The 20,280-nt window shown below is 33.1% G+C and overlaps 1 protein-coding gene across 1 annotated transcript in view; it reads left to right on the top strand.

Moving 5' to 3' along the window:
• Nucleotides 1-10,873: 10,873 nt before the first annotated feature.
• LOC106326507 (cytochrome P450 78A5) overlaps nt 10,874-20,280 on the top strand; it is a 12,151-nt gene continuing 2,744 nt past the window's right edge. Inside the window, 3 exon segments of the mRNA XM_013764476.1 lie at nt 10,874-11,192; nt 19,936-20,142; nt 20,145-20,229. Of these exon segments, the coding sequence (XP_013619930.1) occupies nt 10,874-11,192; nt 19,936-20,142; nt 20,145-20,229 (611 nt within the window).

The raw sequence follows: 20,280 nt of genomic DNA, 5'->3' as shown, positions 1-20,280 counted from the left end.
CCTTTTTTTTTCCTTTGGACCATTGAGTCCAAGTTCAAATAATTTTCTTTCAACTATTTTTAATTATTATTTTTTTCTTCTCTTAATATAATTTAAGCATTCATAAAAATAATTGAATTTTTTTATTGAAAAGTATAAATCTTTATTAAAAGTATACAATTTTTTAATTAAAATATTAACCCCATAATAAAATTAATTTATCAGAGTTATACCAACTTAATTCATTAAAAAAATAAAGTTTAATTTTTTTAACATAAATCTATACTATTAAAGTAGGATCTTATTGTCATAATTACCTTAGGGGCATGTTTCCTTCACTAACATTGCATGTTTCATTAAGGACAATTAAGTAATATTAATAACAAATCTATATTGGGTCATTATTTTTGGATCCAGCCCAAATCAAATCTCTCTTGGACCATTTGGGCCTATTTAAAAATCAGATTCAATTCTCACCTTTTTTTTTCCTTTGGACCATTGAGTCCAAGTTCAAATAATTTTCTTTCAACTATTTTTAATTATTATTTTTTTCTTCTCTTAATATAATTTAAGCATTCATAAAAATAATTGAATTTTTTTATTGAAAAGTATAAATCTTTATTAAAAGTATATAATTTTTTAGTGAAGGTATTAATCCCATAATAAAATTAATTTATCAGAGTTATACCAACTTAATTCATTAAAAAATAAAGTTTAATTTTTTTAACATAAATAGTCATTTAAAATGAAATACGATAAATAAAGATAAAATTTTTAAGTCTTTTATAAAATAAAACACAAATATATGAAAATGTGACATTTACTAAATATTTGTCAATTGAAAAAAAAACAAAAATAAACCCGCGCTTTGAAAGCGCGGGTCAAAATCTAGTTTATAAATTAAACTCAAAACACTAATAACTAAATCCTAAAAAGAAATATAAACTCTAACTCAAGTATCAAAATAAATTCAAATAATAAAATATTTAAATAGAATAGTAACAAATAAATAGCATAGTACATATTGTTCAAATTTTGAAATGTTTGTAATTATACGGAATGAGGTAATGCTTACCCCAACATCAACCCAAACCTTCTATAAACTAAACCTAAAATACTATTCACTAAACTCTAAAAGAAAATATAAATCCTAAACCAAATATCAAATATGCACATAATACATAATATGAAGCATTATCAAAATAAAATAGTAACAAACAAAATAGCATAGTACATACTAATCTTCAAATTTTGAAATGTCTATGATTGCAGTGAAGGAGGTAATGCTTACCCCAAACTCAACTCAAACCTTCCATAAACTAAACCAAAAACACTAATCATTAAATCCTAAAGAGAAATGTAAACCCTAATCCAAATATCAAAATATGCACATAGTACATAATATGAAATATTATAAAGATAGAATAGTAACAAACGAAATAGCATAGTACATTATGTTCAAATAACATAGTAAAACCGGAAATTTACAAGACAAACAAGGACGTCTCGACCGTAACACCGCCATGGTATGTAGATTTCAGAAGTGGAGACGACTTTGTAGCAAAGATTATGGATTTGGAGGTGGTTGTGGTGGCCACGGTGATGATGGCTCTATGATGAATGTGATTATGAATGAGGAGAGAGGTGATTATGAAAAAAATGGATATTGATTATAGAAAAAAGGTGGTGATTAAGGAGACAGATAAATACAAAATACAATGTGAAGTTGGTGATGATCCGACGGAGAGTAAGGTGATGGGGATGGAAGAAAAATGGTGGTAGTTGATAATTGAAGAAGAAGAAAATATTTTTTACTTTCATTAACCGGGAGACTAGAGGCAATATATAGTATATCCCTTATATATTAATAGAGAAACATTTAAAAAGTTATAACCTGTTGTTTGTATTAATTAAAAAAATGCACTGCTGAGTTGTCAGGTAATTAAAACGCTAATTTTGTTTACGTGGCGGCTTGAGAATCAATTAAGAATTTTGTTAGTCCAAAATTAAAAATTAAATTGGTAGGAAATGTTATATTATATAGTATGTCCATTATGGACCATTCATTTATCAAATTGAATTCTTTCCTTAAATAAAACATACAGAATTACCTAATGTGATTAAGATATATATGTCAATTAATGATTTTAAATAATAAAAATTTGCTAACAATCTGTACATTTTCTATAATTTTTTTTTAATTATTTATTATATAAAATAAATTACATAATTACATTAATCATATAATAAAAATTTAGATTTTTTTGTATATGCTCTATTTTGAATTTTTCAAAACGAGTATAAATTACTAAAACTGTTAAAAGTTTCACATAAACTTTTGTGATCAAGGTTTAATTTTTTTCTATAATAAGATAAAATGATTATAAAATCATATGAATAAATAATTTTATTTTAATAGGTATTTATGTTAATATATATATATATATATATATATATATATATATATTTCATTTCTTTTAAATTAAACTATATACATCATATGAAGATACATACTTATATTTTGATATCTACGTTGAACATATATTGAAAAGTTAATATTTTAATTTTGAAATCTTCATTTTTTTGATGATTATAAATTATTGAAACCACTAAACATTCCACATTAAAAAAATTTGTTGGTGTAAAATTTTGTTACACAAATATGCAAATAATCATAAAATCATATGAGTAGAAACCTCATTTAATAAATATCCATATTAAAAGTATACTATATATCTATGTTAATATCATTTAAATTTAATTATATATCATATATGATAGATAAGATTGATTGTTTTGATTTATTTACCATAAAATGATTGCGAATAAACAACAGTGATTGTTTGATTTATATGCGCAGACCAATTTATTTACTATTTGTAACTGATTTCTTAATTATTTAATATATAATTATTATTTTATTATTTCATAATATGCAGAAAAACATAAAATAAGTAATAAATGTGCAATATTTACTCTGCTCAAGGCGCGAATCTTAACCTAAGTATGTATCTCTTTAATAATTTTAAATCTTAAACATTTTCTAAATCTCAGGCCAAAACAATATAACGAAACAAGAATAAACTCAAAAATCAATATTTATATCGAGCAATAACCAAAATGACAAAAAATGACAAAAAATAAGAAAATATTGAAGATATTTAGGATTGGCAAGTGAACGTAAACTTCTCATAAACATAATTAACTTTTAAATTGCTAAATCATGATATAAAATCGAGTTCTCATATTTTTACTATAACCAAATAGTAGGCCTGAGATTCTTCGGCCTAAACGTTAGGTTATATGCGATAAATAATTTTTTGACCCAAAATATTTTTAAAACGAGATCAGCTCATTAGTAAACAAATTATACAATTAACAAAAAAAAATTTTAAAAAATTATTTAAGGGCCAAAAATATTTATTCGATCAAGAATTTAAATTTTATTTTTCCATACGATATTTGTTAAATAATTTTCTTATAAATTCGCCATGCGCAAAACGCATGTCTTATCCTAGTATTACAGAAATAATAGATGTACTTTTTGTTAGATATTTAATTATGGTTTGTTTTGACGTTATACAACCCAAGTTTCCTTCTTTTTTTCTCTCTGTGTAAACTTTTTTTTTTGTAAAAATCTTTGTGTAAACTTTATTGCAGTGAAACCGTTGTAATGGGTAGTAAACATAAAATGAAATATTTGAGAAAATAAATTAGAGACATTTAGCCATCCACACCCAATCGAACACCCAATAACTTTTTGACCCTCGTTTACTTTAATACAAACGAGATTTTCGATCTGATTTGTCCATAAATCATCCATTAATCATCACCCTCAACTCTCTATTCAACAATTTAATATATTAATTTAGAGTCCTATTTAAAATTTACCTTGGTATATTTTAAATTTGGACCTCTTAAACATGTTGTGTCTAAATATGCTTCTTATATAATTTTATATATGACAACCAATATACTTAAATTAAACCAACCTACACTTAGATTTCTCTTCTATGTATGTTGTTTATTTATTCGATAGTTTTTCATATATTCCTTCATTTCCTAAATTTTTTTTAGTCAAATCATGTGGTCTGGAATAGTTTTATGGGAATTAGTTACTGGTTTGGACGTTCATTTTGAGTGACTCTCTTTCGAGTATTTATTTATTGCAGTTTTGAGGGTGAGAGACTGATTAATATTTATTCAACAGATACTTTTCAAATATAAGTTCCCATGGTAAGTGTAGGAGAGATAGACATGGGCAACATGCCATCGCTCATGTGATGATTCTTCTCATGCTATTTGTTAAATGCTTTGTAGGCATACGTGCAGCAAGAAACTAAAGACTCAGTCAGTGTCTGAGTACTCGAATGATTCCAGTTCATTTGAGGATTCAAATCCCACGGAGACAGAGGTGAATAACTATTAAGTAAATGGAGATGATTTTTGTTTCTAATTTTCATTGGTATAACATGGAGAAAGTGATACCAATGAAAATTAGTATCACTTTCTCCATGTTATACCAATGAAAATTGGTATACCATGGAAGAAGTTGAGTGGGCTTTGTGGTTCAGTGGTAGTGGACGGGCTTTGGATGCAAACACATTCCGGGTTCGATCTTCCTGCTGCGGAAAATAAGTCACATTGTTCTGCTCACCACGGCTGCGGATACGTCTGTATGAAAACCCGGGAAAGGACTTGTCGTGGGCTTCACCTCCCACCTGGGGGTTAGGTCTGTGTCTTTAATAGACCCGGATTTAACCTTTTCTATTTTAAAAAAAAAAACATGGAGAAAGTGGGTTTAGGATGATTGCGGAGTTAAGTTCATTCCTATCAATTGGTTCGAATCCTAACTAACTAATTTTGAAAATAACACTTAATTGTATTAAGATTATCTTAGAGATTCAAACTAAACTATTTTTAAAAGTTCGGAATTCAAACTAATATATACATTTTTAATGTACATCAAATCTATGCTATTTAACTGAGACCTTTAAACAAAGTTGGGGGGTACAGCCATTTAAATTGAAATTATAGAAAGTTAAAAACAATATAACAACTTTGAGAATATTTTTGAGATATACTGATTTCTTAAACATATTTAAAATATAAAAACATTCAATAACACAAAATAAAAACTAAAAAAATATAACAAAAAATATAGCTATCTAAATCAGAATCAAGATTGAAATTTCATATCCTCAACCAAAATGTTTATTTGTTTTTTTTTTAGTTGTGTTTAATGTAGGTAAGTAAGATACACACGTAGATTATACAATTTTTAATAATCAGACTCACACACCTGAATTGAATTCAAAATTTTATCATGTTCCTAACATTGTTATTAGAATCAAACCAAAAAGTTGTGTAACTAAATCAAAATCAAACCCTAATTCATAAATAACTGAACAACAATTATATTTCTTGAACCGAAAACCAAAATTCACAAACAAACCGGATACAAACCGAAAAACAAAAATACAATCTGGACGAAAAACAAATTTTTAAAAAAAATTCATTCAATTATAATATTTTTAATTAAAAGACACAAATTATAAATACAAATAATACCGCGCAACAGCACGGATCAAATCTAATACATAATTAATATTATGCCAGCTTTTTCATACATTACCAAAGAATATGACAAATATTTAATCTTCTTCAAGCTTACGGGACAGTCAATGCTCCATCTATAAACATCATCATGAGTAACATTTATACTATTAAGACATAACTAGATCTTGATCCGCGCAGTCGCATGGATGTTATTTTCAGTTTATATTCATATGTATTTATTTTAGATCATTAATGGTATACATTTTTAATTTTAATAATATATTTAAATTATTATATAACTATTTCAAATACAATAATTTATAGTTTACATGTCATAAATAACCAATTGTTTAAAACCGTCACATGTATTTTTTTGTTTTTATTATATATTATATTTTTGCATTTGCATTTAGTTATTAAACAAAATAATATGTGCATGAAAAATCCATATTTGAACATTATTTCATATTTAATATATATTAAATTTTTACATGCCCTTCAAAAATGGATTTCCTTTTATCAATATTTTATGTTTATTCATTTTACATAATATATTATCGTATATACAAAAATTTAAGATATGTTATTTTTTTATACATTTATTAAATATTCTGCTAATGTTAAGCCGTTCTGTCATCATATTAGATTTTTAACGTATATATTTTATATTTATTAAAATAAAATTTATAAATTTATCAATTTAATATAATTTTATCATATTTATTTCAATATAACAATTTTAAATTACCGATTACGATTATAAAATAGATAAAAGTAAGATGGATTTTTTTTTATTTTATAAATAATAACTGAATATATATTAATGCATAATAGTAATTCATTATTAATTAAAATATTAGTGAAAATGTATACTTAATTTTTTTTTTGAAAATTAAGATATTGTTAAAATATTTAGATCAACATAGTATTTTTTTTTTAATTTGAATGATTGTGATTATATAATAGATAAAAATACGATATAATATTTATTTTTCATTTTATGATCAATAACTAGATATATTAATATATAATAATATTTCAAAACTAATTACAAAATTAGTAAAAATATTTACATATAATTTTTGAAATTAAGATATGAAAAAATTAATATTATTTTTCTAGACGACTTACATGTAATTCGTCTCAGGTTAGTTTTGCAATTGAAATATTAAACAAAAAAGATTTTTTTTCTAGACGTCTAGATTCCGTGTAAGTCGTCTAGAAAATTTTTTTTTCTAGAATTTTTTTTTGTTTAATAATTCAATTGCAAAACTAACCTGAGACGACTTACAAGTTAGTCGTGTAGAAAAAAAATAAATATTAATTTTTTAATTTTCTACTGGGCGACTAACTTGTAAGTCGTCCAGGAAAAGTCAAATTTCTGACACATTCCGGTCAAATGCAAAACTAATCCGTTTTTCCTAGACGACTTACACTCTCACTTTTTTTTATCAAACAAAGGTGGACAACTAACCTGTAAGTCGTCTAGGTTAAAAATCAATTGCAAAACTAACCTAAATGGATGAGACGACCTCCGTGGAAGTCGTCTGCGTCAATAATTAATAAACTTTCATTTTCTCTAAACCTATAAAGACTTTTTAATTTTTTTTGTTAATTCATGTATATTAGTCAATATTAGGGCTACTGAATGAAATTTATAACTTAATAGGTGATATTTATGAGGTTACCAACATTCACGTTAATTAAAGTTTCTAACTGATCCGAGAAGACTTCCATGGAAGTCTTCTACACTAGTTTTTGAATAACTTGTATATTTAACAGTGATAAGTAACTTTAAGATATGTAAAACTCATATTTTCAAAATATATTTTCTCCTTTAGTTTTACTAAATTTGACTAAGTTTTTCAACACAAACTTGTAAAAAATGTGATATGCTTTGACTAGTTACTATTGTTTGTTTCCATCTCTTAAGTATTATTGTTATAGACACCAATGATGATTATTGTTAGGAGTTGTAAAAAGGGTTAAATGCTTCTTAAAATGTTGTATCAATATGAGGCTACCAACATTGGACTTTATTATTGCATATGGAGATCCAAAGATAAGAAAAAGGCTATTGAAGTATATTATTTCATTGATTTGTAAATGTGTAAATACATTGTTAGCACATATATTACATCTTGGGAAAGATTATTACTGATTTTACAAAAAATTCAAAACTAAAAGAGTAGACATGCAAATCACAAAACAGACCACAAACAAAACTATTATAGATCATTATTTTACAAAGACAAGCTTGGACTTTGCTTGATATGGAAGAAGACTTCTCAGAAGACTTCCAGGAAGTCCAGACGACTTCCTGGAAGAATTCCTGGAAGTCGTCTAGTGCATTATAGTTTAGACGACTAACAGGTAAGTCATCGCAGAAGTCTTCCAGATCTGAAAAACCTGCATATCAAATCCTTATGTGAAAAACTTGCATATCAAATCAAGATCTGAAAAACCTGCATATCAAAAAACGTTCAAATGGCTTAAAAACAGAGAAAATGAGTGGAAGATTAGATATATTTACCTTTATAGAACACACAAAAATACATATCTAAAATTAATAGATCTACCTTTAAATTAGTGGAAGATGAGAACCATCTGATTAAAAACCTGCAAAAAAAAAGATAGATTAGTGAGAAAGACATGAGACAAAACTGAAAAATTCATATAAAGTTTGGTGTTTTCAAGTCAAAAAGATTAGAGTGGATTTGGAGAGTTTTAGTAAGGAAAAAAAGTAAGAACTTTATACAACAGAAAGTTACCAAATGAAGAAAAATCAGACATAAAAACTTACCAAAACACCCAGACCTGTTATGAAAGGGAGAGACAAGGGAGAAGACTTCGTCAGACGACTTCCTGGCAGTCCTCTGGAAGACTTCCTGGAAGTCATCTAGCGCATTATATTTTAGACGACTAACAGGTAAGTCGTCCCAGACGTCTTTCAGATCTGAAAAACCTGCATATCCAAATCCAAATCTGAAAAATCTGCATATCAAAAAACGTTCAAATGACTTAAAAACAGAGAAAATGAGTGGAAGATTAGATAAATTTACCTTTATAGAACACACAAAAATACATATCTAAAATTAATAGATCTACCTTTAAATTAGTGGAAGATGAGAACCATCTGATTAAAAACCTGCAAAAAAAAAGTAAATTAGTGAGAAAGACATGAGACAAAAACGATAAATTGATATAAAGCTTATTGTTTATAAGTTCAAAGAGATTAAAGAGAGGTTGAAGATTTTTAGAATGATGAACATTACATTTTTGTTGCAGCCATTTGAGAGAAGGAGAAAGAATGTGTAACTTTTTCTTTATATAGGGAGACAAAAAATCCAATTAGGTTAAATATTTTTGATTCAAATGACTTCCTCGACGACTTACTTGTAAGTCACCCAGAAGACTTTAATATTTTTAGCGGGAAACTTAAATAGAAGACTTCCTAGACGACTTACAAGTAAGTCGTATGGTTTAAATTATTTAAGCGGGAAAATATTTTTTTTAAACATTTTAGGCGGGAATATTTTGACGACTTACATGTAAGGCGACTGGTTTAAATTATTCACCAGACGACTTACAAGTTAGTCATCTAGACCCTAAACATAACCCCTAAACTTAATTAACTAACTAAACACTTCGTAAAATCAAATTAAACTTCAAAAGTGTTTACTATACACAAAAATAAACACTTATAGGTAAAAATTTAATTTTTAAAAAACATTAAAGTTTTCCAAAATCTAACCCTAAGAATACATAAAATACTACAACATATGTTGTCAAACCATAAAACCAAAGAATATCATGATTAACTACTTTCACTCATCTATGCTCATCTATGCTGAAAACTATTCAATTTTATTATATCTTAATTTACATTACTTAAAACAGTTTATAATCACATGATTTTAATTTTTCATTTGTCAAATTTTTTTTAAAAAAATTAAAAATTATTTTTAAGATCAACTACACGAGATGACTTACTTGTAGGTCGCCTAGACGACTTCCAGCATCTCAGACGACTCAGAGTACTTACTGAGGCTATATTCGTAAAAATGGCTTATGTTTTTTTGTTTGGTCACAAGGGACTGGCTGTAATTTCACAAGGATTTTAGGTTAGTTTTGCATATGATTCAAGTTTGGGTTTACTTTTGCGATCAAAGTCAAGTTTTGAGTCATATTTGGCAAATCCCCCTATATTTATATTATAAATGAAAATATATCAGAAGATATTATGATTAAAGTAGTTCAAAAATTCTATATGTTATTAGTCTTTTAAAATACATTTAATAAAATTTCTTAAGGATGGTCCCATTTACAAATTACATATGAAAAAATTATGACTTCTATTTTAATAGAATAGATGATAATATAAAATGTTAAAAAAATAAAATAATTTAAAAGATGTTTATTTACATATTTCTAAGATTGTAATCTAAAAAAAATTGTATCTTTACCAAAATAGAAATATACAAAAAAAAAGTACAAAATAAAACTTTATAAATAGCTAAATAAATAAATAATATCCTAATTATTACTATACTTTAATATTAATTAGTTAGATTTGAGTTATATACACAATATAAATTTATAATATATATATATATATATATATATATTTAAAAACTAATAGCATTACAAAATATTAAATACCAAAATAAATTAAAAAAATAGTTGAAATGTTATTGTTTAAATTATAAAATAATTAAAGTACATATACACACGAATAAATTTTATATCAACATAGGTGATTCCATAAAATAAAAATATGATAAACTAACGCAATACATAATAAACTTATATGACTACACTTCTAAATTAAAATATTATTTTTATTATTTTTAAAAATTATGATATTATTTTATAGTACATGTTATTTAAGAGAATAAAACACCATTGTATTATAAAAAATCATGTAAATTTTAACAAACATTACAACTACAAATCATATTCCTAAATGTACTAAATACTTTTTGGCAAATTAAGAGTATATGAGTCTTGGATCTACTAAAATATCTGCACTTGCAAGATTACAATTTGAAAAAATAATTAATAATAATTATAACTAAAAATCTAAATAATCCATATTCCTAAAGCAAAATATGAAATTTAATTCTCATTATATTAGGTTTTATAGAAAATAATCTTATGGTTTAAAATCTAATTAGTTATTAAATGTTATACTTGCTAACCCATCTAACAATAGTGAAGTTCCTCCACTATATAAGGAGTGTCACTATCCCATATCATCATCATCATAACTATCAATTCTTTCTTTCTCTTTCGCTCACCAGCAATAATTAACCATTATTTCTTCGACGAGAAAATGGCTATTGATCCGAGTCTTTCTTTGGCTTCTATAACTGGATCATTTCCATTTCTGAGTCTGGACCTTTGTCTCAGCATTGTCCTCTTGATATCCCTTTTCGTTTTCTGGTTGACCCCAGGTGGCTTTGCCTGGGCAATTTACAAAGCTCGTTTCCATACCCGGGTACAATCCAAAACCCGAGCCGCCATTCCTGGCCCGGCAGGTCACCCCATCATTGGCCTCCTCTTGGCCTTCGTCAATAACGCCTTAACACACAGAATCCTCGCCAGTATTGCTAACTCCTGCAATGCAAAAGCTCTCATGGCGTTCTCTATCGGTTCTGTAAGCTCAAGAATGATGAGCTCGACTACGTGGAACAAAGGAATGTGTCACACATGCTGATCTATGTGTGACACACGATTACGAGTTTGTTATGGACCGATGACGTGTCAGATAACTATTGGGCCCAGAATATTACTTTTGTGTGAAGTCAAGAAGATTTGGGTTTACCACAATATTAGGAAACATAATATTATGGGGAACGTATATAACTAGATTACCGTGGGTAGATTTAGGTTAGATGTTCAATTGAGAAAAAACTTGAGCAAGAGGTGTGTTCTTGTCAAGTAAAGAGTTAACAAAGGCGAGTTTCTAGTGAGAGCAGCTCGGCTTTTGTGTTTGAGAGTTTAGAAACTGGTCCGTCTCAAGTCATGTGTGACTGAGAGTAAATCGGATTAAACAGATCTATGAGGATTGTTTAAAAGGTTTCTAATATACAAGAAAGAGTTCTTGGTATCTATTGTGTGTTCCTTTATTTGGTAATACCTGAACTTTCATTTGGTATCAGAGCGGCAAACCTCTGTGGTATCGAATACGACTAACAGGTTGAGGTCCTATGGATTTCATGGAAACCATGAAGGAACTGGTGACTTTACCGAAGCCTATCATGCTGGACGGTGGGAACTTTGGTCATTGGAAGGCAAGGATGCGACACATAATCAGAGGAATTGATGAAGATGCTTGGACTGCGGTTGAAGAAGGTTGGTATGCACCCACGATGTTGATGGATGACAAAACTATGGGATTAAAACCTAAAGATAGGTGGACCGACTCTGATAAGGCAGCTTCGAAATTCAACTCTAAAGCTCTCACTGTCATATTCTCAGCTGTAGACTTGGATCAATTCAAGATCATCCAGGAATGTGAGTCAGCCAAAGAAGCTTGGGATACTCTAATCAATCACTTCGAAGGAAATACCAGTGTGCGAAGAACTAGGATTGATCATTTGGCTTCAAGATTTGAAAACTTGAGAATGGGAGATGATGAACCCATTGATGGTTTCATATCCAAAATCAGCGAGCTAGCCAGTGAGTCTTCTGTTCTCGGAAAAAAGTATGAAGAAAAGGATCTGGTGAAGAAGCTACTGCGATGTCTGCCTCCTCGATTTGAAGCTTACAAAGCTGTGCTTAACATCGCTGTGGACACTGACGAGATGAAGTTTGATCAACTATCTGGTATCTTGAAGGTACATGATCTTGAAAAGACTGATCGACTATCGAACACTCCTAAGAGTATAGCCTTCTCGGCTGAATCTAAAGGAGATGACAGATTTGCAAAGATTGAGGATAACTTAGGATTAATGGCACAGAACTTCAACAAGTTTGTTAAGCGTATGGAGAAAAGTGGAGGCAGATCAAATGGACGCTTTCACAAGAATGAATCTGAGCGTTTTAATTCTCAAACCTCAAGGTCTGAGACTGCTAAAACTTCAAGAAGGAAAGAACTTCAGTGTCATGAATGTGAAGGATTTGGTCACTTTCGGAGTGAATGTCCTCTAACTAAGAGAAAGTAGCTTAAGCGCATTGATTGCAAAGGCTTTGGACACACTCGTAGTGAATGTCCGAACAATCTGAAAAAGGACAAATCGCTTGTGTGTTTCAGTGACACAGACTCAGACAGTAACAGTGATGGTGAAGAACTACTATTAAACTTTGTAGAATTCGTTGCTCAAGATGATGTGGGGGTTAATAAACCAGCTGAGGGTCTTGACAATGAAGAGGATGATGATGATCTTATTCAAGATCTTGAAGCAGAATACAGATCACTTTTTGACAAGTTTACCGAGCTAAGTCATGAGAATCTACAACTACTGAAAGACATAGCAATGCTGAAAGTGCAGGTCAACATTCTAGAGTTGGAGCAACCCAGCATTCAGTCATCTTCTCAATCTGGGTCAAAGGAATCTTATCAAGAAATTATATCTCTTCGAAAAACAGTGTCTGACCAAGAAAGGAATTAGAAACAATCTGAGGTCAAGTTTAAGCAACTGAATGATCTTCTTGTTCAAGAGATGGATAAAAGCAAATTACTTGAAAGTCAACTCACTGAAAACTATAAGAAGCTGAGGATGCTCAATACGGGTACCTCGACTCTCGATCATCTACTAACCTTGGGTCAGAGTTCGACAGCACACTGGGGCTTAGGATATCAAGGAGCTGTATCCAACAGGTGAGCAAATCGTCTTTATAAAGGAGGCACCAAGCGAAAATCTTGAGAAGAACGTCGTAGAAGCTAAACCTGCCTTAGTGAATGTCAGAACCGAAAACAGGGCTGGGTCAAAATGACAAGGGAATGGCTGTCTTTTCTGTGGAAAATGAGGGCACAATGTCAGATTTTGCTATTTTCGTATGCATTAGTACGAACGAGCTTGGAGACTAAACCTCTGCCATATAGAACCCAACAACTATGGTCATGTCTGGATAGCAAAACGAGACTTGTATCCTAACTACAAGGAGCGCACTCAAAAGGTGTCACACATGGAGCCTGTTGTGTCAAACACTACGACAGATTACAATCCAGTATGTAATATAGCACACATACATGAGGAGCCGGCTCTGATTAGCCATGTCGCCTATACTAGTACTGAACACAACAATCCAGACAGTCCTCCTTGGTATTTCGACAGTGGATGTTCTAGGCATATGACCGGAAATCAAGACTACCTTGATAAAATTCATTGTGTGAAAGGTGGTAAAGTTACTTTTGGTGATGGAGGCTATGGTAAAATTCGAGGAGTTGGTGTAATGGAGAGAGATGATCTTCCTCGTCTTATAAGTGTATACTTTGTGGATGCACTCAATGCTAATCTAATCAGTGTAAGTCAGCTCTGTGACGAAGGCTGGAGGTTATCTTCAACAACAAAGAATGTCGTGCAATTGATGCAAAGGGCAATCTGGTGTTGTGCGGAGTCCGTTCGGGAAACAACTGCTATATGTGGAAGCCATCACAAACGTGTTTTACTGCCAGGGAATCAACTCTTGGCCTATGGCACAAGAAACTTGGGCACATGAACACTAATGGACTAACAAGACGCGTGAATGCTGAAGTGGTTAGAAGAGTACCAGAGTTGGAACGAGAGACAGACACAGTGTGTGGAGCGTGTTGCAAAGGAAAACAGATCAAAGTACAACACAAACAGATTGCTGAAATCAGATCCACACGCATATTGGAGCTTGTGCACATGGATCTTATGGGTCCCATATCTCCTGAGAGTATTGCCAGCAAGTGATACATTTTTGTCTTGGTTGATGACTTTTCAAGATACACCTGGGTGGACTTTCTCCGTAACAAGTCCGATGCTATAGACAGTTTCAAAATCTTAGCATTGCAACTGAAACAACAGAAAGGCGGGATCATTCAGATCAAGAGTGATCATGGTGGTGAGTTTCAGAATGAACAATTCGATCAGTTCTGTCAAAGTCAAGGCATTCGACATCAGGATGCTGCTCCCAGAACCCCTCAACAAAGTGGAGTTGTGGAAAGGAAAAACAGAACTTTGCAAGAGATGGCACGAGCAATGTTGTGTGGTAACAATGTTCCATCTGGTTTCTGGGCAGAAGCCGTTGCTACTGCGTGCTATGTGATAAACCGAGTGTATGTCAAACCTAAGACTAAGACCACGCCATATCAGATCCTCAAAGGAAAAACCCCCAATCTCAGTCACATGCATGTTTTTGGTTGTCTCTGCTACATTCTCAATGACAAGGAACATTTAGGGAAATTTGAAGCTAAAAGCGATGTTGGTATGTTTCTGGGTCACTCGACAAACAACTCAGCATATAGAGTCTACAATCAACGCACTAAGTTTATTGGAGATAGTGTGAATGTTGTGTTTGATGATAATGTTGGTTTCTATCAGACAAGAGTAACACAAACCATGGAGTGTGTTACACAGACGACAGCTGCACCTCTTGAGGCTAAGGTTAAGGATGAGTCTGAAGATGAAAGCGAGCCCGATGGTGAACAAGTCAATCTGGATGAAGGACGAGTTCATAAAAATCACTTGTCTGCTGATGTTATTGGAGGAATATTTGATGATTGAGTCACACGTAAGAAGAAGATTAACTTCAAAGATATGGTCAAATTGGCGTGTTTCATGGCTGAGATGAAGAAATTGGAGTGCTTTGTCTCACTAATTGAACCAAAGAACATCCAGGAAGCTCTAGATGATGAATTCTGGACAGACTCAATGCATGAAGAAATGGAGCAGTTTGATCGTCTTCAAGTTTGGGAGCTAGTTCCTAGACCCGAAAATGTGAACATTGTGGGGACTAAATGGATTTACAAGAACAAGACAGATGAAGAAGGCAATGTGGTCAGGAATATGTCGAGACTTGTTGCTTAGGGTTACTCTCAGATTGAAGGCATTGATTTCGATGAGACATTTGCACCAGTTGCTCGACTTGAGTCAATTTGACTTCTTTTCGGAATAGCTTGTCATCTCAGAATCAAATTTTATCAAATGGACGTAAAAAGTGCGTTCCTGAATGGGGTTTTACAAGGAGAGATTTACGTGACACAGCCCAAGGGGTTTGAAGATCCTCATTTCCCTGATCACGTCTACAAGCTTAAAAGAGCTCTTTACGGCCTGAAGCAAGCTCCTCGAGCTTGGTACGAGAGGTTGACTGATTTCCTTCTCAAAAACGGTTTTCAGCGAGGGAGAGTTGACGAAACTCTGTTCATTGAAGAGAAAGGAAAAAGAATTCTGATCATTCAAGTCTATGTAGATGAGATCATATTTGGAGGAACCTCTCAGGAATGGTAGATGAGTTTGTCAAAACAGTGACCAGGGAATTTGAGATGAGCATGGTTGGTGAGCTGAACTACTTTCTTGGACTTCTGATCAAGCAATTGGAGGATGGTATCACGGTGTCACAGAGCACATATGCTAAGAATTTGGTCAAAATATTTGGGATGCAAACGAGTAAGATATCAAGAACTCCTATGAGCACCACGACTAAGCTCTCTCGGGATGATGAAGGAAAATCAGTGGATGAGAAGCTATACCGGGCAATGATTGGTTCTCTTCTCTATCTAATGGCAAGTCGTCCTGATTTGTGCTTGAGTGTGGGGATATGTGCACGCTACCAGGCACATCCTAAGGAATCGCATCTCAATGCTGTCAAACGAATTATAAAATATGTGAAGGCTACACTTGATTTTGGTTTGCATTACACTTTTGAAACTAACGTGAACCTTGCAGGTTATTGTGATGCTGATTGGGCGGGCTGCTTAGATGACAGACGAAGCACCTCTGGTGGTTGTTTCTTTCTTGGAAATAACATGGTGTCGCACAGCAAGAAACAAAATTGTGTGTCTCTTTCGACAGCTGAGGCCGAGTATATCGCATTGGGAAGCTGTTGTACTCAGCTATTGTGGATGCGTCAAATGCTTGTGGATTATGGTATCACCTCTGATCCTATACTTGTTCACTGTGATAATATGAGTGCAATAAATCTGTCTAAGAATCCTGTTCAGCACTCACGTACCAAACATGTGGATATCAGACATCACTTTGTAAGAGAATTGGTTGAGTTAAAAGTTGTGATCCTCGAGCACGTATCATCTGAAAAGCAACTAGCTGATCTGTTTACTAAACCACTAGATTACAACACCTTTCTGGGCCTCCGGAAGGCGTTGGGAATCGTGAATCTCTGAGAATTTCATGTCTGAGAGGAGAGTCGCTGTAAATATGTGATACTACATGTTTCGATGTCACCCCATAACATCAACACTTTGAACCGACAAGTTCTCTCTGTGAAAGCTATTCATTTCGATTCCTGATCTCACACTCGTGTGATTCACTTGTGAAAGGCACTCATCTGGGACCAGGATGCTACATCATTTTCGGTTTGAGTCTTGATCACTGTCTGGATTGAATAAGGAAACACAAAAGAGGCTGAGTGCTTGATATGGAAAAGTTTGTGTACTAAACAACTGAAAAGTGCTACAAAAAAAAAAAAAAAAAAAAAAAATGAATGATGGGTACTCGTTTTGGAGATGGGTGTCACTCCACTTTGACTCTGACTTCGATCACTACCTGGACTAGGCAGACCTGGATCTCAGTTCTTGAAAGAAAAAAAAATGTGTCTATTATTTCTCTATCGGGTTGGAGAGATAGATGACACAAGACGTCTAAAGTGTGTTTCCAGACTTTAGAGATGAGTGTGACGATGGAATTGAACTTGGATGGCAATCCTAGGAGAATCTCGCTTGTGACAGCTACTCGGCTGAGAAATAACTATTGGGTTAGTTTCATTGATTTCTACAAAAATTTTGGTGACAAGTTATGTTTAGTACACGTTCTCTGCGACTCTTCTCCCAAACAAAAGGCATAAAAGAGAGTGTCTTCATGTTATATTGTATATATATAGTGGTGGTTCTTGTGATACGTTGCTCGTCATGGTCTGGTTGATACTCCCAATTTCTTTTCACGGCAGTAAGAGATGTCTGCATTACTGGTTATATTTCTAAGTGCTAAGTTTTCTTATAAAATAAAATTTTTTAAAAAATTGTGCATTTATATTCTTTGTGTGCAATTCGGGTCTGTCTACTTGTGTTACTAATGGCCCATCTAAGTTGTTGCTAGGGTTATCTCTCCTTATGCCACATCTGAGATCTTTTGGTCGACACACTCTCCCCTCTCAAAACAACATGCAACCATCAAGACGAAGCAGGCGACTCCAGAATCTTGCGGAAGCGGCAATCGTTTTCTCTTAGCTCACCGAGACAGCTCCGATGGATATTCATCTGACAGCCACCGGCTCGAGTCAACAATCGAGGAATCATTCTCGTCTCCGTGCTCAACCTGTTGTTTCTCCGCCTCCGCCGGAACAGACTGAACGAGAATTTGAATCTCTATCTGAAAATTCCTCCGAAGACAATGATAACAATTCGCTTGGGGAAGCTGAGACTCCTGCGAACCTGTCTAAAGAACAGAGATATGAGGAAAGCCGAAGCATGTATCAAACTAAGGCTCAGTTTTACCCTGATCTGTTGCAGCCAAAGCGCATGCCTTTAACCCCAAAGTTCATCAGTATGGCGGCGACTGAAAGGTACCAAGGTCTGCGAGGCAGGAAGGTCATCAATCAACAACGCCTTGATCTCTTGGATGAGAAACTAGCTGATGTCAGGAAGATTGTGACCGATGCTGGATTGATTCACACTCTCATCGACTTTGACGTGTATCAGCCAAATGTGGTAAGAGAGTTTATTACCAATCTCTATGAAGCTGAGGAACGAGATGATGGTGTAGCTGTGTATGTACGAGGATCTCTGATTGATTTCTCTCCGAGTTTGATAAATTCCTTGTATTGTATTCTTGAGTTCGAGGAAGATCCCAACTTGATGGAGGAAGATATAGATGAAGTATGTGGTTTTCTCACCAATGGTCAGAGCAATCGTTGGGAAAACATGAGCTCGAAGTACCTCACAAAAACAAATCAAGTGTTGTATAAGCTGGTCTGTTCAAACTGGATCCCTTCGATGAACTACCCATCCATGAATCAAGAGCGTCTCAAGTTTGTCTACATGCTTCACCATCACGAAGGTGGTTTCGACTTCGGAAAGCTAGTGTATGATCAGATTATTGCGATGGGTGAGAACACTAAGACAAAAAGGACTCCGCGCATCATGTTTCCTACCTTGATTCAGCAAGTTATTCACTTTCAGCGAATCATTCCTTCTGACACTCGAAATGATGATTTCACTGGACTTCCAAAGCTGGTTGTCAAAGACATCAAGGCTGGGAGAGGCACATGAGCTGAATCGAGTACTGCTAGTCTTGAGGAAGACATTAACCGAACCATTGAAAGCCTTAAGGCAATTCGTATTCGTCTGAGGAGTAAGAATATCCTATCTTATTGTGTATGTCTTATGTGTGTGTTGCTAACAGATAATTTTTATCTAAATGTGCACCTAAGCAGGGGGAGAGTATGCCCAGTACGCACAAACTCAGCAAGAGAATGAAGAGGAGGATGAAGATGGTGATGAAGAAGATGCTATTACTCGCTGTTGTGTGTCTTTAGCTATGCTCAGTATTTTGATGCCTCTATCTAGACTTGATGTTCGGAATGTAGTGCTAAGGCTTCAGTCAAAACAATGTGTTAAGCTTGACTCTTGATGTAGTATGATTTGATGCTTGTGGGATTACCAATGATATGCCTATCCTTGTTTTGGAATACTCTGTGTCATGCTTGTTGGTGCAGGTAGCCTAGGATGTCACATTCAGATAAAAAGGGGGAGAATGTAAGCTCAAGAATGATGAGCTCGACTACGTGGAACAAAGGAATGTGTCACACATACTGATCTATGTGTGACACACGATTACGAGTTTGTTATGGACCAATGACGTGTCAGATAACTATTGGGCCCAAAATATTACATTGGTGTGAAGCCAAGAAGATTTGGGTTTAGCACAATATTAGGAAACATAATATTGTGGGGAACGTATATAACTAGATTATTGTGGGTAGATTTAGGTTAGATGTTCAATTGAGAAAAAGCTTGAGCAAGAGGTGTGTTCTTGTCAAGTAAAGAGTTAACAAAGGCGAGTGTCTGGTGAGAGCAGCTCGGCTTTTGTGTTTGAGAGTTTAGAAACTGGTCCGTCTCTATTCGTGTGTGACTGAGGTAAATCAGATTAAACAGATCTAAGAGGATTGTTTAAAAGGTTTCTAATATACAAGAAAGAGTTCTTGGTATCTTTTGTGTGTTCCTTTATTTGGTAATCCCTGAACTTTCAGGTTCGGCCCGGTTTGTTATAACTAGCGAACCGGAGACCGCCAAAGAGCTCTTAAACAGCTCTGCTTTTGCGGACATGCCTGTGAAAGAGTCTGCTTACGAGCTGCTTTTTCACAGATCTATGGGGTTTGCTCCGTTTGGTGATTACTGGAGAGAGCTGAGGAGAATCTCTTCTACTCATCTCTTTAGCCCTAAGAGGGTCTCCGGTTTTGCGAGTCCCGTAGAAAAATCGGGAATAGTATGGGAGAAGATATCAACAGCGCAATGGCGAGTTATGGAGAGGTGGAGATCAGAAGAATCCACTACTAGAAAACAGCGGTATTCTGACGGACATTCCGACGGAAAAT

The sequence above is a fragment of the Brassica oleracea genome, chromosome C2, assembly GCF_000695525.1.
Source record: "Brassica oleracea var. oleracea cultivar TO1000 chromosome C2, BOL, whole genome shotgun sequence".
Lineage (NCBI taxonomy): Eukaryota > Viridiplantae > Streptophyta > Magnoliopsida > Brassicales > Brassicaceae > Brassica > Brassica oleracea.
This window is presented reverse-complemented; position numbering and strand designations above follow the sequence as displayed.